The 27,413-nt window shown below is 47.4% G+C and overlaps 1 protein-coding gene across 1 annotated transcript; it reads right to left on the reverse strand.

Annotated features, from left to right (window-relative positions):
• Positions 1-743: 743 nt before the first annotated feature.
• On the reverse strand, positions 744-27,380 carry Xpc (XPC complex subunit, DNA damage recognition and repair factor). The gene is made up of 16 exons (XM_021638246.2): positions 27,206-27,380; positions 23,044-23,248; positions 20,975-21,084; positions 19,113-19,233; positions 17,630-17,714; positions 16,834-16,991; positions 16,261-16,381; positions 13,084-13,173; positions 11,395-12,273; positions 10,179-10,339; positions 7,483-7,564; positions 4,370-4,504; positions 4,105-4,274; positions 3,541-3,634; positions 2,618-2,707; positions 744-1,706 (listed from the first exon to the last, which is right to left on the reverse strand). Exons 1-16 carry the CDS (start codon positions 27,297-27,299, stop codon positions 1,491-1,493), a joined length of 2,811 nt encoding a protein of 936 aa, XP_021493921.1. The 5' UTR covers positions 27,300-27,380; the 3' UTR covers positions 744-1,490.
• Positions 27,381-27,413: the final 33 nt, after the last annotated feature.

Genomic DNA, 27,413 nt, shown 5'->3' on the forward strand with positions numbered 1-27,413 from the left:
CACATTGCTGTTCAGTTCTTTCAGAAAGGAGAGCTCAATATTCACCTTTAAGCCTACTTTGTCCTGGCTCTCCTTAAAGTAAATGACTCATGGTTCACAAACCCTGAGAATGTGCTAGAAGTATGATTCAGTGCTGAAAGCACTGATTTTGAGTGGCCCACAGATCAAGTCTGTCCTACTGACTCGTGCTGTTGGGCCAACCTATTAAAATTGCAATAAGGGGACAACCTGTCACCATAAGGCTGTCATGAGTAAATAAGCTAAAGCCCAAGTGGCTGGTGCACAGCACTCATTTCCCTCCTGTCGGAGGCACTGCCATGGTGCTATCTCCAAACCTAATGTGTCATTCCCATCATGCCTCCTCATAGCTGACACCTGCCAGAATAGGTTACATATCCAGAGATAGGGCCATGCCTAACCAAAACCCCATAAATTAAATTGTGTAACTGTCAGGCTCTGGTGCAGGAAACGCCAGACTGGTTTCTATAGTGACCCTAGTCTGTTTCTCCACCAGAGTGTCCAATATGAGTCATAACCCAAGTGTTTTGTTTGTTTGCCTTGGTAAGAGTGACTCAACATTTTAAAGACTCAAAGATGAAGCAATAATTGAAAATAGTCAAACACAAAAAGTTTCCTTGGTGTATGAGGAGTTAAACTCAGCCTCTAAGTCTCAGTGAACAAAGAAGTCTATCTCCTGGACCCTCTTAGCTGGCTTAAGACCTGAAAGAAAACTCACAGCTAAGTGCTTTTAGGTAAATGCTTTATTTTCTGTAAAGATTTTATAAAAGGGCTTTCTCCTGAGTAGCTGGCATATAGCAGCTTAGTACAGAGTAAATGTATCCAGAACTGGATGTAGTCTAAGACTAATCTTTTACAAACATTTTCATAATTCTCAAATTTTTCCCCTTCTTTCTTGATTTTAGCCCTTTGTTCTAGTCTGCCACTGTAAAATCAATTCCAAAAGTGCATTGACAAGAGATGCCTGTGTCTCCGATAGAAAAGCATTAGGCAGTACTGGAAACCTGACTCAGGAGAAGTCAGGCCTGAAAAGCAGATGCCCTGTGTCTGTAGGAGAGGAGAACAAGCATTCATGAACTGCACTAGAGGTGTGTCCCAGTGCTTCAATACCCATAATTTCCTAGTGATTTCTATTTAAGACAGAATTAAAAAAAAAAAAAAAAAAAAAAGATAAGGCATTGTGGCATATACCTGTAATCTCAGCCCTCAGCATAAGACAGGAATTTTGAACAAATAAGACCCTCTAAAACAAACATTTCCAAAGACAGAATCCCAAGGTCCAAGGGTCAGAAGGTATCACCCAGAAAACTGTTCCAAATGCCAAAGTGGGTTCTGGGCAGCTTCCAGCACCACCCTATGGGGCTTTGGCTGGGGCTGGTGTCAGACTGATCTACAGCTCAACTTCCGTCTGGCCTGCAGTCCCCAGGGCCCATCAGCCGTCTGCCTTCTCTGGCTTGGTGGACACTCACACTTTACAGCTTCTCAAATGGGAAGAGATGGGAGGCCTCTGCCGCCCGCCTCCTCCGGGTCCTCTTAGGGTATTCAGGCTTCTGCTCTTGTTTAACCTCTCGGTTTTGTGGCCAGGAAGCAGCCAAAACTCTGGCTGCTTCTGCTTGTGAGCTGGTCCCTTCCTCTTCATCAGAAGAGAGTCCACCTCCTGCATTTGCATGGGAAGGTACTGCCTCGCTCTGAGGGGAAGAAAATAGAGGGACCGCAGTTAATGGTCAGCTACATGTAATTGACTTTAAAAGGCAGCAAAGTTCCAACCTAGAGGCTTGTCTATGCAGGTACATAAGTGAGAACTGCTGGTGGAAAGAGGGTGCCCAGGCAGGCAGCTCAGTCAAGTCCAGGGGCAAACAGGTTGCTGCTGTGCATGTCGCCTCACTCTGACATACGTGCACGGTATTTTAAACTGCTCAGTGCTTATGACCAACCTTCAGCATTAAGGGATCTGGGGTGGTATACCCCTGGAGGCAGGCTGGAGGGGTCCTGGACGGAGAGGAAGATAGTGTAGGAGTAGCCATGGGAAAGTGAGAAGAAGCCAGGTGAAGGGGTCCCTAACAGGAGTCAAGTGAACATATGACTCAGCAGGCAAACAGGCAATGGGAAGGAGATTCAGGTGAACATATGACTCAAACGTCTTTAGCAGGCAAATAGGCAATGGGAAGGGAGATTATAAAGGGAAAAGAACATTTAGAGCAGTCTGCGGGGTCTGAACTTAGGACCCATCACTCAACTGTTCAAAGTTCTGCCCGCATAGAGACGAAAACCCTCCCCGAGACCCATCACTGTAGATAGGTACTGCATGCAGGTATGTGGGGTCCGCAGGCCTGAAGTTGGTCACAGTACTGGGAATCCTGGAAGGTAAAAGGTGCAGACACACTTGAACTGCCAGCATGGAACTCTGTAGCAAACTAGACCCAGTCCAGGTGTCCAGGTGAGGACAAATGGCAGGGAAGCAGCAGCTGAGGTCAAAAGGCAAGCATCCTAATATAAAGTCATCTATAACATGATGTCACGGAATCTGGACCAGTGACTAAGTGGTAACCTTAGGAATCTGACCCCAGGCTTGTTTTGTCTACAAAGGCCCCACACCGACCTTGGCCCCATATCGGAGTCTCAGCCTCTCTCTGATGAGCAGTCCTCTCACCAGCAGCTTCCAGTTCCCCAGCGCCCGCTTTTCCTTTTTCTGCAGGCAGAATTAAAGGGAGGAAAGGTGAAGCAATGGCATCATCAGAAAGTATTAAGGTGGGGCCTGACTCTCTAACACCTGTATCCGTGCAATTCCTGCCTGGGCAGATGCCAAGTGGTTAAAGCACTTGCTGCCCAAGTGTGAAGACCAGAGTTTGGGTCCCTAGAACTCACAAAAGTACTGGGTGAGCATGGTAGCCTGCCTGCAACTCCAGCCTCAGAGGATGGAGACAGGGTCCCCAGAGCAAGCTGGCTGGCTATCAGTGAGCTAACTCTGGCTTTGACTGAGAGACCCTGCCTCAATGAATAAGGTGGTGGAATGACTGAGAAGGAGTCCAGACATTAACCTTGGACCTCCACATGCATGTGTGCCACACCCCCAGGCACACATAAACACACATGCACACACGCACACACACACACACACAAAGATAGGGGCTCCCACATCTGTTTTTGTGTGTGTCCCACACCACATCTTCCAAACCACAAGTTAGATTTAGTAAATGACAAACATAAAAGCCACCAGCAACAAAGTCTTTTGCAACCATCACTGACCAGCAATCAGCTCTAGAAACTGGGCCTTCCAATTCAGAACTCATAGTCCCTGGAACTTGCAGGCAGGCAGGTAGGGGACGGAACAGTGGACACAGAGTGTGGGCAGGAGCTGTTTTACCCATCACTCATCCCCAGGATGCCCTCTATCAAGTCAGAGCTTCAGAAGAGCTAACACATGGACTCTCCCACCTTCATCCATGATGAAGGAGTGGCCTGGGCAGGGGACCCCAGCTGGAACTTACTGCTCTCCTCCCAGGCCCTGTTCACACTACTCACCTCCTTCTCCTTCTTTTCAATGAGGGCCTGTTCATTCTCCCAAGCAGTCAGCAGCACATCTTTGAATTCCTCACAGACAATGTAGCCATCAGTTCTGTAAAGACATTAACATGGATGAGCTCCACCAGCTGGCTGATTACCCTGTCCCTCCTCCTCAATTGTTCAGAAGCCAGAGGTCCTTTCTGAGTAGCTAGGGTCCTGATGGACATTTCTGGCCAGCCAGTGGCATATGCCATCCATGCAGGAGACAGGCTTGCAAGAACCTGTACCTCTTCCCCCAGAGCGCTGAGCACTGGGGTGACCTTCCTCAACCCTAGGACTTCATGCAGGAGTGCTCAGGAACCAAGAAGGATACTGTTTATGCCTTGGTCCCCACAGCCCATGAGCAGCTTGAGGGGGCGGTGCTTCAGTCTAGAAGTACAGGACACTTACTGTATTGGGTCTGCTGCTTCTTAACAGAACATGGGACTGATGGGGATACGTCTAACTTTAAACCCAAAGTCCAATCTGGAAAGTGCCACCAGCCTCAGCTTCCCCAGCCGCCACCGAAGGCCCCTCACGCACACTGGATGGCAGTAGCCTCCATGGAAATCGAAGCCAGTGATGGCCTGCACACAGTCGATGTCCAGCTTGCGAGCCACACGGTGCAGGTTAGGCAAGTTCATCTGGACACAGCCAATAGGCATCATGCTGGGCAGGAAGAGATACACGTTCCCAAACTCATTTCGAGGTACCTGCAGAGATGGGAATGCCAGGGAGGAGCTGGATAGAAAACAAGGCAATCTACTCTGACACCCCCAGCCCCCACCAACCCCAGAACTGTCCTTACCTTCCCATCTACAGCCACAGGGGGCTGATATTCTTCTGTCTGCCAGTGACCATAGAGGGCCAAGTCATTGTGGTCGTTCATCTGGGGGTCTGAAAGCCGGGCTCTCCGGGCGCGGTTAGAGAAGCCTTTCACCATCTACTCCAGAGGAAATGGCCAGGTTGTGAGAAAGGCTCCTGCTTTGGGCACTCAGCCCGCACTAGGCGCTGAGCGCTGTCAATCTGACAAAGGTAGACCGTCACTAGCCAGCTTGTGTGGGGCACTACATGGTTCTCTCTTTACATCAGGGATGGGAGGCTAAAACAGAACTTATGGTCTAGAGCCCAGGCTGGTCTCTAGGGATCACAGGTGTGACATCATGCCTGACCTCTGTGCTTTACACTACTGTTGATCTCAATGAGCCCTGGAGGTTCGGTCCACTCACTAGTCTGTGCCTAAAGCCACAGCTCATGGAGGAAGGCTTTGAAGTTGTGCCCTAAGTTCTGAGTAGCCTTAGACATGAAGTGACTTACTTCATGGTTCACGGGTGACAAGAGCCAGGATTTAAACCAGACAATTCCCCCATCTCTCTGCAGAATGGATCAACCACTATCTACCTTAGTGTCCCCTGCACAACAGATGCCTAGCAGCCAAGATCTAGATTTTTCCTGGGGAGCTGAGGAATGAAAGGAGAGGAGTGGCAAAGAGAAGTTGCACAACACAGACGGGGAAGCAGAGGCAGCGGGCTAAGGGTTGGCTCCTGGGCCTGGGCACACAGGCTCCTCTAGTGCAGGGGTCAAGTCAGCAAAGACTGTTGGTAAACGGTTACATGTGGCCTCTCTCATCCTTTAATTCTTCTCCTTTTAAAAAGCTTTGGGAAACCACTTTTAAGATGAAGAACACACCAAAGGGACTCAGGCTTGGTATGGTCCGAGCTACATGTTTCTTGCACATGCACGCGCGTGTGCGCACACACATACACATTCTCTCAAGCCTAATTCTTTCGTCATGACCTCTCAGCTAGCCCTGTGGAACTCAAGTGACTTTTGGTTCTGATCTCCTGAAGCAGCTGTTTGGTCTGGTTAGGCTTTTACTGTAACTTGACACAACCTGGAGTCACCTGGGAAGAGGGACCCTCAGCTTGAGAATTACATTGATCAGACCTGCCTGCGGCCATCTGAAAGAGACTGTCTTGACTGACGACTGCTGTGAGAGTGCCCAGCCACTGCGTGTGACACCATTCCTGGGCAGGTGGGTCTGGGCTGTGTAGGAAAGCTAGCTAAGCATGCAACTACAAATAGTTTCTCCTTGGTTCCTGCCTTGAATTCCCTCAATGATGGACTGTGACATGGAAGTGCAGGCCAAATGAGCCCTTTCCTTCTCCAACTTGCATTTGGTTACGGTGTTTACCACAGCACCAGAAAACAAACTAGGCCACTGTTCACCCAGCAGTATTCAGTAAGGTCACTGAGCATCTCTTACATGCCGTGACAACAATCATGGGAACACAGGGAAGAGGCAGGCCTGGCTGACAGAGCTCAGGCTGTAGGGGAGATGTAAGGAACACAGGGTAGAATGGGAGAGGCCACAGCAAAGCTGAGATATAAGTGGAAAAGGGAAATGCTGATCAGAAAACTGGAGAGAAGGGCATTTAGGACCCCAGGATAGAGAGAACAGCGGCATCTGGGGCGGGTGTGGTCTAGAAGGGAAGCGACAGGTGCCACAGCATTAATCATGATCACATGAGACCATCCAGCTAAAGAGATGGGCAGCTAAGGCAAGTTTGCCACATAGGCACTATGTTCCTGAAAGAGCCACAGAACTATAATACAGGGAATGCATTTGATCTAGGAAGGAGGCTGTGACTGTTAAGAAAGAGACACTAAGGCAGGTGCCAGGATGAGGGAGATCAAAACAAAGGGAGAAATGTGGGTCATTCTACAAGCATGTGTGTTACATGACCAATGATGGAACTAGTCTGAACTGAGACACTGAAAAGTCAAACACAGAACTGCAAAGAAAGACTAAATAAAATTTAGCTATCTCAGACATTTATGCATATAAATTTAAGTATATGTGTATATATATACATATGTATGAAACACTAAAGTGCTATTTTGAATGCATTTAAATACTTTGTGTATTTAAATACTAAAAAGTGTAAATGTGTGATTCTTACTGTAATTCCACTGGACAACATTAGCACCAGTCTGGGAGGGAGAAGGTAGCGCAGATCCCAGCAAGCCTGAGTCCAGCAGGCAGCTCCATGCATTCAAGCCACTGCTGGAAGCAGCCACCATTCAAACCCGCCACCCTTGCCACTAAGCTGAGGGCCCACCACCAGCTCCATAGTTACAGCCCCAGCAGGACTCCACTTCCATCTGACAGAAGAACACTAAGTAAGAACCACTGTGCTCTGCTACTGTGATTGAGCCACGTCTGGAGAAACGTCTGTAACACTCTGCTGAGTTCATGGCCCTCATAGGCAACTAACCTAAAGATGTCATAGAGACAGAGGCAAGAGCTGAGAGCAGGGCCCCTGAGTCCTGCTGAGCCCAGGATATTAGTAACTGCAAAGCTGTCTGAACCAACTCTAACCTTCTCATCTGTAAAACTGACATCATGGTATTGATTCCTAGAATCACTAGAATGCATCAGACCACACAAGATCCCTAGGGTCACTGGAATGCAACCGATCACACACGATCCCTAAGATCATTGGGATGCAACAGGTGACATACGATCCCTAAGGTCACTGGAATGCAACAGCTCAGATCTAAGCAAAATGCTTGGTGAACGGTCAGGCAAGGGAACCAGGCTAGTAGGTTTCTCTATGAAGCAAGGCTTCAACTTCAGAAGAGCCCAACAACCCAGTTCTAACCTGCTGGCCTTTGAGATCATAGCATGAGTTTCCAGGCTACTTTCTAGCCTACAGTTCTTATTTGGAGAACTTACTTGCTATATATGCCTTATTTATAAATAATTTAAATGCTTATCTCCTCACACCCTGCTCGCTTTGGAAAAGAACAGGCTATTTCTGGCTGACTATCCAGGCATGCACCAGCAGTGCTTTTTCACTACCTCTCCTCCCAGTTCCTGCTGCCAGCAAGATCTCTCTGCAGGTATCTCACTGTTACCTTATAGGGCACTTCTCCAAGCCGCACCACTCTTGCTTGCCTCAACCACGTGTCCCTGGAGTGCAGGGTATGCACACAATCCCTAAGAGAAGACAAAGGACAAACTCAGTTCACACTGTAAGGATGCAGGACCTCTGGGCCTCACCTGAGCTTGTATGTAGCAGATGGGGGCAAATGTGTTAACCCTCCTCCCAGGCTTGACATCACAGCTAGAGCAGGCCCTGCTCCTTTCCCTTCCTGTATCACACAGTGCAAACGGCCTTACCCTTGGACTGCCTGTGCCCACCTGTGACCCGTACCTGGCTGGAGATTTCTTTCTGAGGCTTTGTACCTAGCTTGGCATGCCCCTTTCCCAGGACTACTATCCAGAAGCTATGGCGGCTGCTCTCTCTGTGGCGTGTGGAGTGAGGTGCAAGCCACCACGAGCAGGTAGCAGTACCTGCTGAGGGTCTGACCACTACTCAACGCAAGGACATGTAAATGTCCACAAGGTGTGGTGCACTCAAAAGAAACTAACTGGAGGAGTGAACGGGCTGTGGAGGAAGATGCACACACAAGCAACAAATGATCCAGGGCCTGTAACTAGGGGGACAGTTGCTCTGGTATCACTGAGCTCAGAACCGTACCATAGGCCTACAATTCTTTCCGTGCAGTTCGACACTCCCTTGCCGAGCCTTCTTCAACAGACATGCCTAGCATCTCTTCAGCCCCCAACGCTGACCCGTTTGAGGATAGGGGCTCCTACAAGCAGGAGCATCAGGTCTGCAAACATCAGTCTGTTCCACAGCCTGAGCTCTATTCATTTGCTTTCTTGTGCTGTTTATCAAACCTGCAGCATAGTTCAGTGAAGCACAGCAGCGGGACTCAACTGGATTGCTAGTAGGCCCGCACCAGTCCCTTTACACATTCCTGAGCCCAGCAGCTTGTCCATCTGCCAGGATAACCAGCTCATCCTCTCTACCATGCAAGTGGCTTCTCTGCAATGACAGAGGCTCCACCCTGCACTCCCACTAGAGCCAGATCATCTTTGACTGCCCAAAGGACTTCAGACAGGAGTAGACAAGGCAGCAGGCAGGGAGGCTGATGGATAGGGATCCCTTGGAAACTCCTTAGAAACGCAGCCAGAAAATACACCCAGCACTCCCAGAGAGAATGCCAGCTTCCAACCATTTCACACTCATCAGAATGGCTATGACCAGCAACCTGTGGTGAGGACGTGGGATGACTGGCATCACTGCAGGGAAGGTGAATGGTATGGCCACTGAGGGAACAGTTCAGCCATTCCCCCGAAACTTCTGTAGGACGCAAAGCATGGACTCAACACACATAGCAGCATCGCTCCAAACAGCCAAAAGGAGGGGCTGCAGCATCCACTGACATGAGTAGACAAAACGTGGCCTCTCTGGCAGGGGAGACACTCGGTTTTAAGGAAGGAGAGGCCAGCAAGATGACTCAAAGGTAAAGGTCTGCTGTGACTCCCCAACAGGGCTCAGAGCAGGCCTTGCTCCCCATCAGAGGACTCACCCTCCTGCTGGGTCCCCCTGCATTTCTTCTTTTCTGTGTCTTGCATTTAGTTAAAGCAGGTCCCATTTTTGGGTCCTTACATGTCAATGTTTTTAAAAAGCCCTTCTTTCCTTTGTTTCCTACTGCTATTGCTCAAAAATCTCTGGTTCTATTTTTTCCCCCTCAGCTCTAAACTCTAGTCCTCTTTCTTGAGTTTTAACTTTGTAAATATTGTACATGTGTTGTTTTTTACAGTACTTTTTTGTTGTTTGTTTTTTTTGTTTTTGTTGTTTTTTTTTTTTTTTTTAATTTTCAGGACAGGGTTTCACTGTGTAGCACTGGCTGTCCTGAACTCACTTTGTAGACTTAGGCTGGCCTCACACTCACAGAGATGTGCCTGCCTCTGCCTTCAAAGTGCTGAAGACATGCACCACCACCACCATCTGGCTTACAGTACTTTTTTGGCTACTTCTTTTGCCTGAAGTACACAAGCACACATAGAGCAAAACTCCTCAGGCTTTCCTGAGGACACAGCTCAGCAGCACTAGGCACACTTATTGTTGCGTGGCCATCACCAGTATCTATTTCCCAACTTGTTTATGACAGGCAGGGCTTGGCACACCTGTCATGTGCCAACTCCTTCCTTTCTCTGCTTTGATGTGCATTAGCTGAGAGGAGCACTTCTTTTTTATTTTTTAATATTAATTACAGTTTATTCACTTTGTATCCCAGCTGTAATCCCTTCCCCCATCCCCTTCCAATCCCACCCTCCGTCCTTCATCTCCTCCCATGCCCCTCTCCAAGTCCACGGATAGGGGAGATCCTCCTCCCCTTTCATCTGACCCTAGTTTATCCGGTCTCATCAGAACTGGCTGCATTATCCTCCTCTGTGGCCTGACAAGGCTGCTCCCCCATCAGGGGGAGGTGGTCAAAGAGCCAGCCACTGAGTTCATGTCAGAGACAGTCCCTGTGTCCCAGGAGCACTTCTTAATGGTCTTGTATTTTAACTGCCCTGCATTTACAGAATTTCCCCCACAGCTTTTTGTTTTTGGTCTTTTACTACATGTGTGACTGTGAGTTCTAATCTCTTCTTCACAGTACACACACAGCATGGCTCACTCATGAGAGTACCTGTCTATGCAAGAGGTGCTAGTCCCAGGCCACCAGGAGGACAAGAAGAATGCTTCACACACCTGGAATAGACAGCTTCTCCACGACAATACCCGAGAACTGCAGCTGTCTCAGGGTAGATGGCCTGGAATTTCAAGAGGTGGCGCTTCAGGGCATACAGGGGGTGGTCCTTATACGTGCCGATGGAGGTGGGCAAAGACTTCTCCAGGTGCTTTGCCTGAAACTGCAAAATCCAGAAGCCAGTTGTCAGTGCGCTCCTAGACTAGGAAGGGGGTGTGATGGGCTGCTGTACACAAACCTGTTCTGACAACAGACTGTGGAGCCCAGGTGACATGGTGACACTGCCAGGCACCGTGGCCATGAGGTGCACTGAGGATCAACCCAAAGCCAGAAAGCGCTGGTAACTGTGATGTGCACCAGCATCACATAGGTACCTGTCTCCAAGCCTTTGATATCCTAAAGATCTTCATGGAAGAGAATGCCAATTTTTCCACTCTAAGGCCTGATCTCAGTGACATCACCATCTTACAGCAAAAGCAGGCTTGACAGGCTTACAACAACCACCCTGCAGCTTTTCGGAGACCCACACAAGTTTTGTACTTCGCTAAGAATTGTGGGTTATCGTTAGGAAATCCCACTGCTATGAAGCAAATCCTGTATCCCAAGTTGACTTAACTTTCTTTTGGCCCTCCCTTCAAAACACCAAGGAGCTCCTGCAGACTGATACACTGTACCAGGATGGTTGGTTTTTGTTTGTTTGCTTTGGGGAGGGGTTGTTTTGTTTTTGCCACCTTGACCAAACCTATACATATCTGGTAGAGGGGATCTCAAATGAGGAACTGCCTCCATCAGACTGGCCTGTGGGCATGCCCTTGTTTGCTGATTGATGTAGGAGGCCTAGCCCACTGTGGGCAATACCACCCCTGGGCAGGTGGTCCTGGAAGGTATAAAGGTAGGTGAATGTGAGTGTGGAGAGCAAGTCAGTAAAAAGCTTTCCTCCAGGTTCCTATCTCTACTCCTGCTTGAGTTCCTGCCCACAAGGATGGACTTTGATGGGGAGGTTTAAGCCAAATGTTGGTGTGATTATTACATGCAATCAAATAAACAGCAAAGTATGTATTTCTATGGTTTATATATAGTCAGAAATATAGAATTTCTAAATGTAAACCACCACTAAAATATCTACACATTGCTGGGCATAGTCATAAAATGTCTATAAACTGCTTGCAAAGAGTTTGATTCCTGTCCAGCATTAAGCCTAGGCAGCCAATGTCTTACCTCTAAGTCTTCCTTCTTCTCCCTCTCCGTAAGTGGGCTCTGATAGGGTCTCAAAGTCTCAGCCCACCACTCAGCATTAACCCGGAACTTGCGGGTTGCTGTCATCCAGAATGGGTCGTATCTCTGAGTGACATCTCGGGCCCAGCCATCACTGTCAATGCCTACAACATAGGTCATGGGCTTGGTGGCATATTTGTAACAGATCACAGACTGGCCCACCACACCATGCACACAGTCCACACACACCCACTTCGCCTGTGGCTCACAGAACACTTCCAGCCACTGGTCTACACCAGAAGCTTTCCGATCTTCTGTCTCCTCACCGCCACTGGAGACCTTCTTGCCTCTCTTACTGCCTAAAGAACCTGAAGATGCTGCTGAAAAGCTTGGCTGCTCACGCTGGCTTCTACACTGGGTCTTTGAAGCACTCTTAGACCCAGCCTTTGTCCTCTGAGGAGCAAGGGCCCTCTTCCGCCTTCGACGGCCAGGCTCAGAATCTTCATCAGAAGAATGCTGGCCTTCTCCACTGGACAGTTCAAAGTCAGAGCCACTGCCCGCCTCATCGCTCCCACTCTCTTCTTTGTAAGACACCTTGGCAGCCACCCGCCGCTTTCGCTTTTGGGTATGTGAACAGCTCTGGATTTTTCGCTTGGCCTCCTCTCCCTCACTGCAGGAGGGCTTTCTCTGCTGTCTGTTGCCCACAGCAGCCTTCCTTCTCTCCCCTCTGGCATCTGCCTTGCCATTGCCCTCAGAAAAGGTTTCTTCTTGCTTGATTCTTTTGCTGGTTGTGGGTTTGTTGTGGCTTTTGGAAACTTTACTGGAAGGTTTTGAAGAGCCTCCAGGACCCTCTAAGGATGTTTCCTCGGGAGATTTCTTCCCCTGTAACAGTAAGAAATTCTGGTACACATGGGTATGGTGCTATATGCCTGTAATTCTAGTACTTGGGAGGAGTTCAAGGTCATCCTCAACTACAGTGAGTCTGAGGCAAAAATCTGGGCTACATAAGACTTTCTTCAAGAAAACAAAGAGAGAAGGAGGAAGATATGTATTAATTTTGCTGTTCTATGTCTTATTTGTTCCATGAGTACAGCTGTGGCCAACTTATGATAATCAACCTCCAATATTGCCTGATGTCAGATGACTTGACAGCCCAGTGAGGCAGCACTGACCTCCTTCCTCACATATTTAAGAGTCCTTTATCCATCAGCCTTCCACAATGCTAATGAGCATGGGTGACTCTCCTCCTGGCTCCCAGGCTAGAAACAAAGAGCTCAGAACCAGCCCTCTCTCAGATGACTCTGTGTACACCAAGCTCAGGATGCTAAACTCCCACTTGTGTGTCCATCTCCTCTAATACAGGGGATGTGCAAAGCAGGCTCAAAGGAGCCCAGGCTGCTTGAATATCAACTCTTAAAAATATGACATCATTAGGATGGCAAGATAACTCAGTGGGTATGGTGCCTGCTGCCAAGCCTGAAAACCTAGTTCAATCCCTGGGACTCACATGGTGGAAGAAAATAGGCAACTTCCATAAATTAACTGTCCACTGACCTCTGTAAGTGCCATGATATACACACACACAAATGTAAAAGAAATCTAAGATAATGTCCAATTTTCTTTTAAATGGAAGGTTTCTTCACTCTTCTCTAGTGGCAACTCCTTTTTCTCTAGACGCCCCAAAGACCTCACCTTTGTCACAGATGACTTCAGTGAAATGGGCTGTAGAGACAACACCAGCCGGGTGAGCAGCTGCAGAGCCCGAAGAATCAGAAGAAATATCTATGATGACAAGAGAAAAATATATTTAACTGACTAGTGTGAGGAAGGTAACCCAATGGGCTTTGGTGCTTAGATGGGGGAGGGTGAAATCCACCCCAGTACAGGACACCAGCCCTTGGGACACTTGTAAAGGACACTGCAGAGACTCAGCTCACAGGAAAAGTCACCATATTTCCCTAAGAAGGATTACATGTAATATAATTGCTATACATTATGTAATTAGCATAGAGACTACCTGCATCCTTGATAGCATCTATCACTGGCTGCGGGTTGTCACAGAGACTCTTTCTGCTTACCTATCTTCTGATGGCCCTGTAGTCAACAAGTGTTATACGTGTGATTAAAAGGAAATAATATGAAATAGAGTCAGGGAAGAAAATGTGGAAATACAATTGTTACCAGGTCACACATCTGCTTTCTGTTTTCCACTCCACACAGTGAGCCTTTTACCTGCAGTCCTCAGCTCTGAGTTACTGCCTTGTGAGGATGGAAGCTGCTCCCGCAGGGACAAGCCTAATCACAGGGATAACATATTGCAGAAAGGTCTCCCCTAGACCACCACACTAGCACCTGACCACTCTCATCAGTTATTATAACACCCTGGTGAGAAAGTCAGAGGTGAAGACCAGAAATAGGAAGGCAGGCCATCTCAAAAGTCATGTGACCATGGAAAAAGCCATTATCTGTGACTCCCTTTATTTGGGTTTTTAAAAAGTAATGTGTAAAGTAGCGGCCATGTGATAATGGCACACACCCCTAGTCCCAGGACCCAGCAGGCTGAGGCAGAAGCCATGATTCTGGGCCAGCTTAAACTACATAAGAGATCCTGACTGAAAAAAGAAGAGCTGAAGGAAGCAGTTCAATGGAATAGGTCTGGCATCTCAAGTCCCTGCCTTTGATCCCTGGCATCTCCCTACAAAATTGTGAAATCACCAAAGACAAAGAAAGACCAAGAAACCTCGGTTGCATTGAAGGCCCAGGACTGAAGAGGTCATGCAAAGAAGTTGAGGCTGGGTACCAGGAAGAGAATCTATCAGAGGTTACTAGTGAAATCACAGTCCAGTTGCAGCAGAAGACCCAGCGTTGTGGAGCCCACTACCATGGGATAACCACCAAGAACAGCAGCAGCAATGAAGTGGAACCAGCCAGACCCTAAAAGATAAACTGTGTGTGCTGCAGAGGGCAGAACTGGAGAAGTAATGCAAACTTGTGACTGTGCCCTGATTCTTCCCTTTTTTAAATTTTTTTTTTTTCGAGATAGGGTTTCTCTGTGTAGCCTTGGCTGTTCTGGACTCACTTTGAAGACCAGGCTGACCTCGAACTCACAGAGATCCTCCTGCCTGTCTCCTTGAGTGCTAGGATTACAGGTGTGCACCAACATGCTCAGCTTGGTCCTTCCGTCTGGAAGAAGGTATTTAGTTTAATTTTAATTTTTACAAGAACCCACAGCTGAAAGACTGAACTTTTAAAAGAGATTTAGATTTTTAGAGAGATTAGATATTTTAAAAAGACTGAAATTTGAATTCATAAAGACTGTGGGACTTTAAAGTTATTTATGTTTTTAATGGCCTAACAGTGATGTGTTCGCGTGTCAAGCTGACAAGGGGTCAGTTATGCTGGCTAATCTCACGTCGACTTGACACAAACTAGTTATCTGAAAGGACAAAACCTCAATTGGGAGAATGCAGAGCTCGGGGAATCCTGCAGAAGAGCGGGAGGAAGGATTGTAGGAGCCAGAGGGGTCAAGGACACCATAAGAACAAGGCTCACAGGGGCTCAGAGACTGAACCAACAATCAGGGAGCCTGTGTGGTTCTGACCTAAGTCCTCTGCATTCGTTATGGTTGTGGGACTTCTAACAGTGGGAGGGAGACTGTCTCTGATTCCTTGGCCTGCTTTGGGGACCCTTTTCCTCCTACTGGGTTGCCTCATCCAGCCTTGATTTGAGGTTGGTGCCTAGTCTTATTGTAACTTGTTATGCCATGTTTAGCTGATATTTCTGGGAGGCCTGCTCTTTTCCTAAGGGAAGCAGAGGAGGAATGAATCTGGGGAAGAGGGGAGGTGAGCAGAAACTGCGAGAAGAGAAGGGAGGGGAAAATATGGTCAGTATGTAATATATGACAGAAAATAATTTTTTGATGTTATCGTAAAAATTCTGGCTGTAAGGCATTTTCTTAATTAGTGATTGATGGGGGAGGGCCAAGTCCACTGTGGGTGGCTAAGAAGGAATTTTAATCCAGCAGCATGGCTGCTCTGATCACAGCCAAAGACCTTCTATGTCTGTGTAATCCACCTGCAATGCAGACATGCCATATACCTCTAGTCCCAAACAATGAAAGTAAAGTTAGTTTGTAGAAAGAAGCACCCATATTTGAAATGATGTCTAATTGAGAGGCAGACTAAGTGACAATCAGAGAAAGATCTGACAGACTAGAATATGCCCAACTCGCACGAGAACAGTACAGAAAAGAGACGCCATTTAAGAGAGGGCAAAAGGAGACAATTCTACCAGGACAGTTTTACAGAGACAGGTTTTAGAGAGAACAAGCTAGACAAAGGTAAAGACAGATAAGCCAGAGAATGAGAAGGAGCCAGAATATTAAAACAGAATACTAGAGTTAGTTTGAGGCCAAGCAGAGCAATTCAGTCAGAAGCTGAGAGAAGTCAGTTTGAATCAGTGTCAGCTTGGAGTTTGAGCCAGAGTAGCAGAGTTGAATCAGCCAGCCAGAGTTCAGAAAGAAATAGAAAGGGTGTGCTTATTCAGTAGTAAGCCCCCAAGACGACAATTCCATCTGGTGAATAAAAGTTACTGTTATAGGTGATATCATCCCTAGGCTGGTAGTCCTTGGTTCTGTAAGAAAGCTAGCTAAGCAAGCAATGAGGAGCAAGCCTGTAAGCATCACCCCTCCACCACCAATGCATCAGCTCCTACATCCAGGCTCCTGCTCCTTTTGAGATCCTGTCCTGACTTCCTTCAATGATGAACAGAGCTGTGGTCATGATGTTTTGTCACAGCAACAGAAACCTCCCAGGATGACATCAGATCTCATCTCCATTAATGAGCACTGCCACCAGAGGAGCCACTTACATGGACCAACTCTTCATTATCCCTTGCAGAGTAAATGGCGATTCTCCTTTCCAAGGTTGTTTGCAGGCTGTCCTGCTTACTGGCTGAAAGGTCCGTATTGACAGTGAAGGTTCCAATAAACCTGGGAAGAGATCGGGTACTCTTCTGTACAGCAGTCAAGGTGAAGGAGAAGTACCAGTCTTTTACAGGCAGGAAAACCAAGCACAAGTGACTCTTAGACTCACCTGCCTGCACTGGCTCCTCAGCCCAGCTGGTCAATGCAGACCACCACTGACTCAACTCAGCTGGTACCTCCTTGGGCACCCTTTCTATGCTGCCCACCTGAGGGAAGCACCCAGTTTCCTGTACTCCTTTGCTCAGAACTCCTCATACTACTCTGAGTATGCAATGCATATGGAACTTTGGCCAGCCCAGGCTCTCTTCTAGGGCCAGAATAGTTCTGGTGCTTCCCTCTCCTCAATGTCATGCCCCTTCCAACTGACCACTTCAGGAGAGGTCTATAGAAAGGCCTGAAACAGCCCAAGAGAAACCCAACCCTACACCCCAGTGCTGGAGGGCAGTAGATGGCCTTACCACTTCACCAGTTTTGAAAGGTAGGAGACGTCCCTGTTTTGAAGGGGCACCTTGGTAAAATGAGCTGGGATGATGGAGAGGCCAATGGCCAGCAGATCTGGCTGCCGGCAGATGTTATTTCGATAGAAGCCACTGGCCAGCAGGCACAGCAGGTGAACCTGTGGATCAGGAGGAAGAAGCCAGCACAGAAGGAGAGTTGAGGAAAGCAGGGGTGTTGCTGCCAAGTTCAATGTTTTGTGGACAGAAAACACTGGCTGGAAGCACAGCCAGACTGGCAGCAAACATCTCCCAAGGCTTTGGTCTCACTCTCTTCTCTCCATGCACTCCCTCAAAGATTTCACTAGTCCTTCTCTCAGCCTTCCCTTTACAGACACAATACAGGATTTTCACATAAAATGTCCTATCACCTGGGTCTGCTGCAGTAAGGTCACCAGGGAGAGAGGGCAGGATACATAGGCTGATCAGAGCACTGTCTGGAAGCCAAGCATGTATCTCCAATGTTTTGCCCTCACCCTGCTCATCTGAACCTACCCTCCAATACTGAGCACCCCACCTTAATTACCAACCTCAACGTCCCCCTTTACCAACCTGCTGCAGCAACACCAAGGCTGTCTACTTTCTGTCATCTCCACACAAAGCTTTCCACCTCCTTCCCTCACCACAGCTTCTTTCTCCACACCAAGGTGGAAGAAGCGCCACTTAACCACCTCCTGTAAGCCCAGCCTCAAGGATGCCAACTTCATGCAGGCCTGCCTGTCACCTCTGGACCCGCTCTTCCTGCCCTACTTGCCATCACCTTGTGCATGTTCTCCTGCACTTCTTTATTGAAGCGCTTTATCATCCTCCTCACGTATGTCTCAAGTTCCATCTTTATCTTCTCACTGAAACACACGCGAGACCCAAGATTAAAGCGGGAAATAGCAACTCCATAGCATGACCTGGGAGTCCCTCACTCTGGCTCCTAGACAAGGCTGTGATATGCAGCCAAATCAACAAGCAACCACCACCTGCTCTTTCTCTATGGGGAGCAGAGGAAGCCCTGAGTAAGTGATATCCTGAGTGAATGTGTTATTGACATAAACGTGGCCATGTCATGGATCCCATAGCCTCAGACTCATAAGCCCTAGCCCATGAGACTCAAAGAAATGGCAAAGGCTTTACCTTTCTCAGTGGTTCAAGTATGAATGTAAATAGTGTATGCAGAAAATGTCCACCATAGCTCCCTACCATGTTTACAGCCTGAAGACTGGATCCCTAGAGACCACTCCTACAGAGATGACCAAAATCTGTTCCCTTGATCCAGCTGTGCATCATAAGCCTTTTCTCCTTGTTTCTCTCTGTAATAACCCTGCCTTCCTGCCCAACTTTATATAATAAACACACTGAGCTTCTGGAGGGTTGCGGTTTACTCTGTCGAAGATCCTAGACCACCTGACCAGCCCTCAGTCCGTGTGTCTGTCTTTTCTTCTTTCCCTTCTTGACCCAGTCTGGGCCACCCAGGGGCCATGCGGGATGCAGCACTTCCCATCTACAAACCTGCTTATAGGTTACTGTGCAGCCACATCTGCAAATCAGCTCTTGGACACTGTGCAGCTCATCTACCAACCCCTCCCAGCATGCCATGCCTCACCCACAGGCCTCAAGTTCCCTTCCTTCAGAATCCTAACTACTGACTTTCTCCTCAAACCACCACACTGATGCTAAATTTAAAAAGATATTTCCACGACTATTCTGCAAAACCTTTCACCCATGGCCCATCAACCTGCAGGAAAACCTGGCACTTCCTGAAAGACACATGTCTTTATGATGCCTAATATCATGCCCATTGAAGTGGACCTCATTAGCTAGCTTATATGCTCCATTTTCCTAGGCCAACAGAGGCTAAAAAGGAATTGGACAACCTGGGAAGGCTGGGTGATCCTTGGACAGTGGGCACAATCTCAAGTCTGGCAGTGATATGTGGTAGGGAAAGCATGAGTGCCATGTCAGCCAAGAGAGATTCAGGCGTTAGATGCTCCACTCACTAGCTAAGTGCCTCCTGGATAGTCACATATGCGTTCATTTAGAATTCTGCTCTAAGGGTCAGGAAAACTAAGGGTCCTTGTCATGTACCCCAACCTCCCACCCACCCAGCCAGGACACCCAGGTGCCTCCTTTCAGTCCTTCAGACAAACCCAGGCTCTCCCTGTAGCTCCAGACCACTCTGATATGCAACGGCTTTCTTGGTGTATCCGCTGCCTGTTTTCAGGACAGGAGCACAGAAGCAGAGTTCGGCCTACCTTCTTTTCCGTGCCTTCGCCTGCTCTGGTGTTTCAATTTCTATTTCCACTGCCTTCTCTGGCAAGGCAGACAATGAGGTGGCAGAATTTTCTCCCATGTCCAGCACAGGCTCAGTAAGTTCTAGCAACAGTAATTTTAAAGATTAGTAATAATAATTGGGATTGGAGAGATGGCTAAAGAGTTATGAGCATTGATGCAGAGGACCTGTGTTCAATTACCAGCACCCACATGGTAGGTAGCTCACAACCATCTGTAATTCCAGTTCCAGGGGAGTCAAGGCACATGGTGCACAGACATATACTCAGGCAAAACACATACACATAAATTAATAATAATAATAGCTAATATATGGAACAAAATCAGGGTTTTGCTGGAAAAAACAAAATCAGATATAGTCAAAGCCCCTGAGATTCCTGACTATTTAGCTGAAAAAAAAAAAAAAAAAACTAGAATAGTCTAAAAAGCAAGAGGCCAGGACTTTTCAAAGCAGGCACTGCTCTAAAAAAAAAAAAAAAACCAAAGAAGGAAAAAAAAAGTGAGTGCCTGGTATTGTGGTACATATCTGTAATCCCAGCACCTGCCTAGACTACACAGCACATTCAATACCTCACCTCAAAAAAAAAAAAAAAAAAAAAAAGGCTAGAGGCTGGAAACATGGCGCACACACATACCCTGATGACATGACTTTGAGCTGGAACCCACAAGATGGCAGAGAAGAACTCTTGAGAGCTGCCCTGTGATCCACATAGACATCATATACATAAAACATACACATTTATACATGCATACACACAGAGACAGACACACACACACACTTTAAAAATAAAACCAAGCTGAGCCTGGTGATGCATGCCTTTAATCCCAGCAGTCAGGGAGGCAGAGGCAGGTGGATTGCTGTGAGTTCAAGGCCAGCCTGGTCTACAAAGTGAGTCCAGAACAGCAAAGTTACAAAAAAAAAAAAAGGGGGGGGGGGGAGGGATAGGAGTGCCACCTTCCTAACATTTCTAAGCACAGGGTTTATTGCCAGCACCACAAGAAATCAATAAAGGGGCTTTAGATTAAAAGAAACTTACAAACACATAACAACCACTGGACCTGGATTAGAAAAAAAGAAAACAACAGAGCTATAAAGGCATTCTGATATCAACTGGGGGTTGTTTGGGGTGTGATGATGTTGCTTTGCCAGATAATACAGCACTACCTTCTTAGGAAAGGTATGTTCAAATATTCAAAAGTCAAGCTTTGGGGATTGCCGAAACTCATTTTCAAATAGCTAGAGAGAAAGGCACAGTCAATATGAGGGACCACGTATACAGACTACTCTTACGTCTTGAGAGATCTGAACCTTGTCAAAATAAAATGCTAGGGGGAAGCACTCCCCACAGAAGGGATGAGGGATTAACATTAGCTACCACTCTCAGGGCGTGGACTTGATGCTCAGGCCTACTGAACCAGCACACTTCCTCCCCAAATCCTGCAGCCTGACTGGGCACAGCTCACAGTTGCACACAGTTTACATAATGCTGGCAGTGAAGAAATCCACCTCAGGCAAGCAAAGAGCTTGCTCACACTGCGATGTGGTGGTGCTGGGTTAAAGTCAGGACTCCACGACTCTTCCACCTGCACTGCCTCTGCTTACAGCTTCCCCACCAAAAGCCACTGGAGGAAGAGAACATACAAGCTTCTCTGGTAACCTACGGGATTTTGTCTAAAAAAAAGTCCCTACTATAGTGTATCTGTTTCAAAGATGGTCTTTGTTTCAAAAAAAAAAAAAAAAAAAAACCAAGACCACAACACATGGCTTGGCTCCAAAGGACAAATAAAAAGAATCAAAGTTTGGAAAACAAGACAGACACTTCACCTTCCACCTCCTCCCAGTCATCTTCACTGTCCTGATCTTCATCACTGCTTTTGTCCACCACTTCTTTCTTTGGATGTTTCTTTACCTTCTTGCAATCACCTGGAGAGTCCCTGTGAATGGATCAGATGCAGAAGGCTCACATATCCTCGTGTTACACTCAGGCTAATCAGAACCTACAGGATTCCTTCTCCTGTTCGCTGTTGCAATCATATCCATGAGGATGATGGACAGCTGGCTCTCAAAGTCTCCAGATATGAGGTGGGGAGAGCTAGAGTGTAAGGTTACCCTGGCTACTAAGCAATACCTGTTTCTTAAAACAAACCCAGAACCTATTAATGCACAATGTATATGGGGAAAAAGCAAAAGCAAAAGCAAAAACACAAACAAAAAAACACTGTGCCTGGAAATAGTGAGGTAAAAATTAAAGAAGCCACTCTGTGACAGGAGTCACAGAGAGCTGAGACGTTCACAGAGCTGGAGCTACCTGTGAATCACTTCAGGGACTGCTTTTCTCCCATTAGGAAATGTAGCCCAAGGACACTGAAGCTGGCACAACTTTAACAGGACAAGTAAGGACAAGTAAGGTGTGATTACACATGGACCTGCAACAGGACCAGGCTGGGCAGCTGCCAGTAAGGGAAAACCATGCAGATAAGCGGCTGAATAGACAACACATGCAAGGTAAACAGTTGCCAGTATGTTGACATAGTTCTTCAGATCCGCATATAAATCCCCTCTACAGTTCTGGGTTACTTTTGGCTTTGTGTAAACATTATGATACTTGGTATCAAGTGGAAACAGCCAAGATTTTAGCACAGACATCTACAACTATCTCGGTCATGAGCTCCAAAAACATTTTTGTTTTTGTTTGCTTCTTCTTCTCAATTACATGGCAACAAAAATCTCCCCTGTGTCAAACAGTAGAAATACTTCTAAACCACAGGTTGGAGCAGTCCACCCTCAGGTAAGAAGGAGGAGGATCTGGAGTCCTCCATGGCAGCTCTTGACTCACGTTTGTGTGGATATCCCCAGAAATGGAATTCAATAATGGGATGGGGGTGATAGGGGAGGGGGGGCCAGGAAGCATATGAACCATGGTGGAGAATATTGGCTTCCTCTGGCCCACTACTGCCCTCTGATGAGCTGCCTCCCATCATTAAAAGCAAAAGATCTCTTACCAGTTTTTCTCTATTCCCCTCCTGCTTGCTTAGGCTAGATAATGAACTAGTCTCATGTTCACTGTCCCTCATATTGAAATAAGAACATTCATCTGCTATAAAGGCATTCAGCCACAGGCTCTATGAACACGAACGAAGCTCACAGTTCTCGCTGAGACCTGAGAGTGTGCTCACCCTTGAAGGTAGCAAACCTGGGTACATTGCACTGTCATGAATAATTGTCATCCTGGCAGGGCAGACATAGCACGCTCTGCAGCAGCAGTAGGAAATGAGGGGGAAACAAACTAGAATTTGTAAAAACTAGAGCTGATGGCTTCAGACAGGGATCAGAGGGGAAGAAAGTACTCCAAGTGGAGAGAAAACAAGAGCACAACACCGGGGGAGGGAGCTGGAGGTAGAGCTTAGTGATCAGTGCTTGCTCCCAACACAGGAGGCCCCAAACCATGAGAAAACAAAAACAAGAATATGCCCAGTGAACAAAGTCCACCTGGGCGGGAACTGCCGGTGCCAGTGTCAAGGTGCCCAGTGAATACTCAAAAGTCCACCTGGGTGGAAGCTGCCAGTGCCAAACACGGGGTGGCATGAAGTCTCCTGCCTCTCTGTGGAGTATCTGTGAAGCTGAAAGAGCACTGGACCAAAAATCAGGATCCTGAATTCTGCTCCTGAGTGCTCCTAGACAGCTGTGTAAACATGAATAAATCACTCTCTGTGAGCTGGCACTGAACTCATCGGAAAACTTGAGGCCTCCAGCTCCTCCTAGCCTGAGTATCTAGAAATGCATAAAGACTCTCCTTCTTCCCACATCCCCTTAGAGAGCAATGAGTGACTTCCACTATCCTCACTCCTCTGATGGGAACAACTGTCACTGCATTCCAGGTGTGGTCATCTCACCTAAAATCATCCCCGTCGCTGAGGGCTTCCTCCTTCAGAGCCTTGGGCCTCTCAGATTTAGCAGTGGCTCTGGCCACTTTCTTTTTTGCTGAACCATTTGTGGCATCTCCTGGATCACTGAAGCCTCTCTTCTTCCTCTTTCCTTGGGAAACTTTCGAAAGAAAGTCCTTTTTGGGGGGCTTCTGTTTCTCATCTTCAAAGTCATCTAGGTAACAACACAGAATGAGAGGTGAAGGGTGGTAAGGAAGGTAGAGGCAGAGTGACTTACGGGCGAGGGTCAGGAAAAGGCTCATAACCTCTGCCACCCTGCAGCACCCAGTGCTCAGCCTTTCACCTGAAGGCTTCTCTACAGTCACAATACAAACCACAGATCAAATGCAGAACCTCGTGTACCACCAAACTACACTACCAGATCACTCTCTTTTCTTATTGTATTTCTCCTAAAACTGAAACCACCTACAGCTAAAACTCTAAACTCCAACCTTAAAAGAACTGTACGAGAAAATTCTCGAATCTACTCATGACACCTTGCTTGTCAACCACCTGCCAAGGCCTACTGGAATCTACTGCTCTTGGGTGAGACGCTTCCAGTTCACAGACCTTTTCGCACCTTACTTCTGCCATGTTCTAGACCAAACTCTGCTCAAAGCACACTGCCTACCTATCCTGCCTGGCACATGTAGGCCAACCGCCTCAGCAGACTCAAGACTTACAACAGGACTGTGGGTGTTTCTAAACTACTTGGCATCACTACCAATGTTCAGATTCCAAAAGGTTTCCAATTCTTCAAAATATCTCCATCAACATTACAGGTTCAAATGTTCAGCAAATCCAAAGGATAAACAAAGCCTTCCCATAACTCCACTCCAACTGACTTTGGGAAGTGAGATTAGCTTTGATTAAGACTCCAAAGGGGGTTGAGCGGTGGTGGCACCCACCTTTAACCCCAGCAGCACCCGGGAACAGAGGCAGGTGAATCTCTGAGTTTGAGGCCAGCCTGGTCTACAGAGTAAGTTCTAGAACAGCTTCTGTGTTTGGAAAAGTGAAGAATATATGAAAAAAAAGTATTATGTGATGCTTATTGTCTTAGGGTTTCTATTGCTGCAACAAACACTGTGACCAAAGCAACTTGGGGAGGAAAGGATCCACCTGCCTCTCCCTCACAAGTGCTGGGGTTAAAGGTGCACCACCATGCCTGGCTTAGCTAAATCATTTTTAAGACAAAGGAAATGACATTATAGATGTTCATCAAGAAGCGTTGTTTTGGCTGAATGGAAAAGCACAGACAGGAAGCAAATGGACTGTTATGCAACAGCAGTAATCTCTTGATGGCAGAAATCACATGGCTTTTCAGTATTTTTTTTGCTGTATTTATTTTTTTTGCAGAACACAGGAAGGAAGCCTCTCAAAGCATCTCAAGATTAGTTGCCAAAATTGAGAGCTGTCTAACATACCTAACCAGTCTCCTTGAGCTCAATCAAGAAGTACCACTGTGGCTTGTTCATCCAACTCCTGAGACTTACGGATGTACATGCACCTTCCTATAACCTCCCGAGACACTGAGGATGAATTAAGATTCCTTAACATGATCTCCAGGCTGAGGTCCCTGCCCTTCGGCCACCTCAATTCTCACCCCTCACCTCTTCATACTATGTCTAGCCAAGACCCATAAAGCATAGGAACATTTACCCACCCACACCCACCCCACCACCCAACTTACGAAGAGCTCAAAATTACACACAGTAACTGGCCACAGTACCTGAGCACTGAAACCACCTCTACCCCAAACCAGTAGTAGCTGGATTAGAGCAACCAGATTTTCTCATCACCCTGTGAATTTGCCTCTGCCTCCCCCCCCTCTCTCTTTCTCTCCTCTGTTTTTCAAGACAGGTTTTCTCTATGTAAGAAGCGCTGGCTGTCCTAAACCAAGCTGGCCTCAAACTCAGTGACTCACCTGCCTCTGGCTCCCAAGTGCTGGGATTAAAGGCATATGTCACCACACCCAGCTTTTTTTTTTCTCTCTTTTTAAATCTTGGTATGTTGCCTTGATTTACCTCCCCAAAGGATATCAGCATCTTACTAGCAGGAACCTTGCCTGCTTCATTTACTAATATATTCCCAGTACTTAAGAGGAGTGGCTGGAAATCAATGAATAAATAGAGAAACTAACAAATTCTCCAATGAAGACATTAATACAACAAGGAGAGCAATATGTTCTTTGTTCCCAACTATCAAAAGGAGCCAAGTCTCATCTTCACTCACATGCACAGGGGTGCTCTTCAACTCTTCTCTGTAGAAGCTACCTAACTGGTGGACACCACATAGCAGATAATGAATGAGTAAATGAATAAGATGAAGCTTACGTGCAAAGGAAGCCAACTCCTCTAAAGTTCAGGAAGTATTAATATTTCCTAGTGGGCAATGAATTTATAATCTGTATATAACCAGATTCCAGTGTAGTAGCAGCCACAGGGTGGGTGGGGGTAAAGGTCACTGAACCATTCAAGTTTTCTACCTAGTTACTTTAGAAGTCCTAGCTATCCCTTCTCTAGCAGCATTCCTTTTGCATATTTTTAAATGTTTTTGCAGGGCAAAAGAGATGGCTCCGGATTTAAAAGCACTTGCTGCCCCTCCAAGAGAACCCAGGTTCAATTCCTAGGACCCACCTGTAACTCCAGGCCCTTCTGTAACTCCAATGCTGGGGCTCCAACACCCTCATATAGCCTCTACAGGCACAGCACACACATCATGCACTGACATGCATGCAGGCCAACACCCATGTCCATAAAATAAAAAAAAATTAAAGTGGGATGGTTTTTCAGGGATGAAACCAAGAGGAAGAACAAAATAGGATATGGAGGAAAATGAGACTTGTTTTTAGGAAGCTTACATTTTCCTCAGGAAATCAGAAAAATGAACACAGTAGAATGAGAGGCTGACAGGGCAGTAACTGTCGGTAACAGATTCTGTGGTAGAGGGTACCCAGGAAAGACTACCTTAAGTTGATCACAGAGTGTCTTAGACCTGAAGCAGAGAAGAAACTAGCCCCAACAGGAGCCATGAAGAACATTCTAAGCCAAAGAAACAACCAAAGGCCAAGCCTCCAGATAAACAAACAGCCGGTCTTAAGAACAGAAAGGTGGTCACTAGGAGCCAGGAATGGTGGCATCTGCAATCCCTGTGATCAGGAGGAGGAGACCAGAAGATCCAGAGTTCTAGACCAGAACAGAGTTCTGCTTTTTAAAATAAACAGGAGGAAGTCAAAATAAGAATATCTGGAAAGGAGACACCAGCAACAGCGTCCGAATCCTGTAGGAGACATGCTAAGTGAGGTAGATGCTATACTTAGAGAGCGTTTTAAGAAGACGACCTAGGCATACGAGGAGGTTTCGTTCTTGTTCTATGCCATTTGGCTGCTGGATGGAGCTCTGGGGATGAGGGGAAGACAGAAAAGAGGCAACTTCACTCAACTAAAAGATGACATGGACACTCTAGCTATGAAATTAAGAGAATTAGGTAGTTTTCGGTGTTTCTGAAGCTGAACTGCCTAATTGGTAGTTAAAAGGTATTTTAACAGGTGGGTTGAGGGGGTGATTTACTGAGATGGAACAGCTGGAGAAAGGATATGTTCAAAGAGGGAAATTGAGTTTTTGCTTTGTTCAAGACCAAGGTAAGAAGCCCATGTCAGCCGGACGATGGTGGTGTATGCCTTTAAACCCAGCACTCAGGAGGCAGGCGATCTGAGTTCGAGGGGCGGCCTGGTCTACAAAGCGAGTTGTTCCAGGACAGCCAGGGCTACACAGAGAAACCCCCGTCTCGAAAAACAAAACAAAACGAAAGGAAACAAAAGTGCAACCCAAACCCGGAGCTACACCGGATGGAGGTCTGGAACTTGAAAGAGATCTGAAACTGCAGGGTCTCCCTCCGTCCTGGTTTTGGCATCTCCCTGAGACACCAGGCAACCGAGAAGCTTTCTCCTGCTCGGCCCTCAACATTGGCTGAACCTGATTCTAGAAGTCACGGAGGGGTCAGGGCGGATGGTAGAGGCCCTTGGGGCGCCGCGCATCCGGACGTGAGACTTTGCAGCAGACGCAGACCCGCGCCACCGCCTGCCCCAGCCTCCGCCACCGTCGCCTTGCACGCCACAGATTCGACCTCTCACCCGTCTCGCTCTCCTCCTGCCGGGCTGCTTTATTGTCCTCGACTTCTCGGCCGCGCCTCCGCCGCCTTCCGCCTGCGGTGCGCTTTCGAGCCATGCTGCCCAGTAGCGTCCCTCCCGATTACCAAGTCTCCGCGTGCCCGCTCCGCCCCGCGGAGGACCATGCCTGGCCGCGCCCCCTGGTCAGGGTAGGACCACGCCCCCAAACAAG

The sequence above is a fragment of the Meriones unguiculatus genome, chromosome 5 (assembly GCF_030254825.1).
Source record: "Meriones unguiculatus strain TT.TT164.6M chromosome 5, Bangor_MerUng_6.1, whole genome shotgun sequence".
Lineage (NCBI taxonomy): Eukaryota > Metazoa > Chordata > Mammalia > Rodentia > Muridae > Meriones > Meriones unguiculatus.

What these genes read in the sequence shown, in the direction of transcription:
- Xpc (XM_021638246.2), bottom strand. Translation starts at nt 27,299, where the DNA reads ATGGCTCGAAAGCGCACCGCAGGCGGAAGGCGGCGGAGGCGCGGCCGA. An exon ending in AGCGACGGGGATGATTTTAG is followed by an intron (nt 21,085 to 23,043) that starts GTGAGATGACCA and finishes ATCCATTCACAG; the next exon opens with GGACTCTCCAGGTGATTGCA. An exon ending in GGAGAAGCTGTCTATTCCAG is followed by an intron (nt 7,565 to 10,178) that starts GTGTGTGAAGCA and finishes GTCTTCTCTTAG; the next exon opens with GGATTGTGTGCATACCCTGC.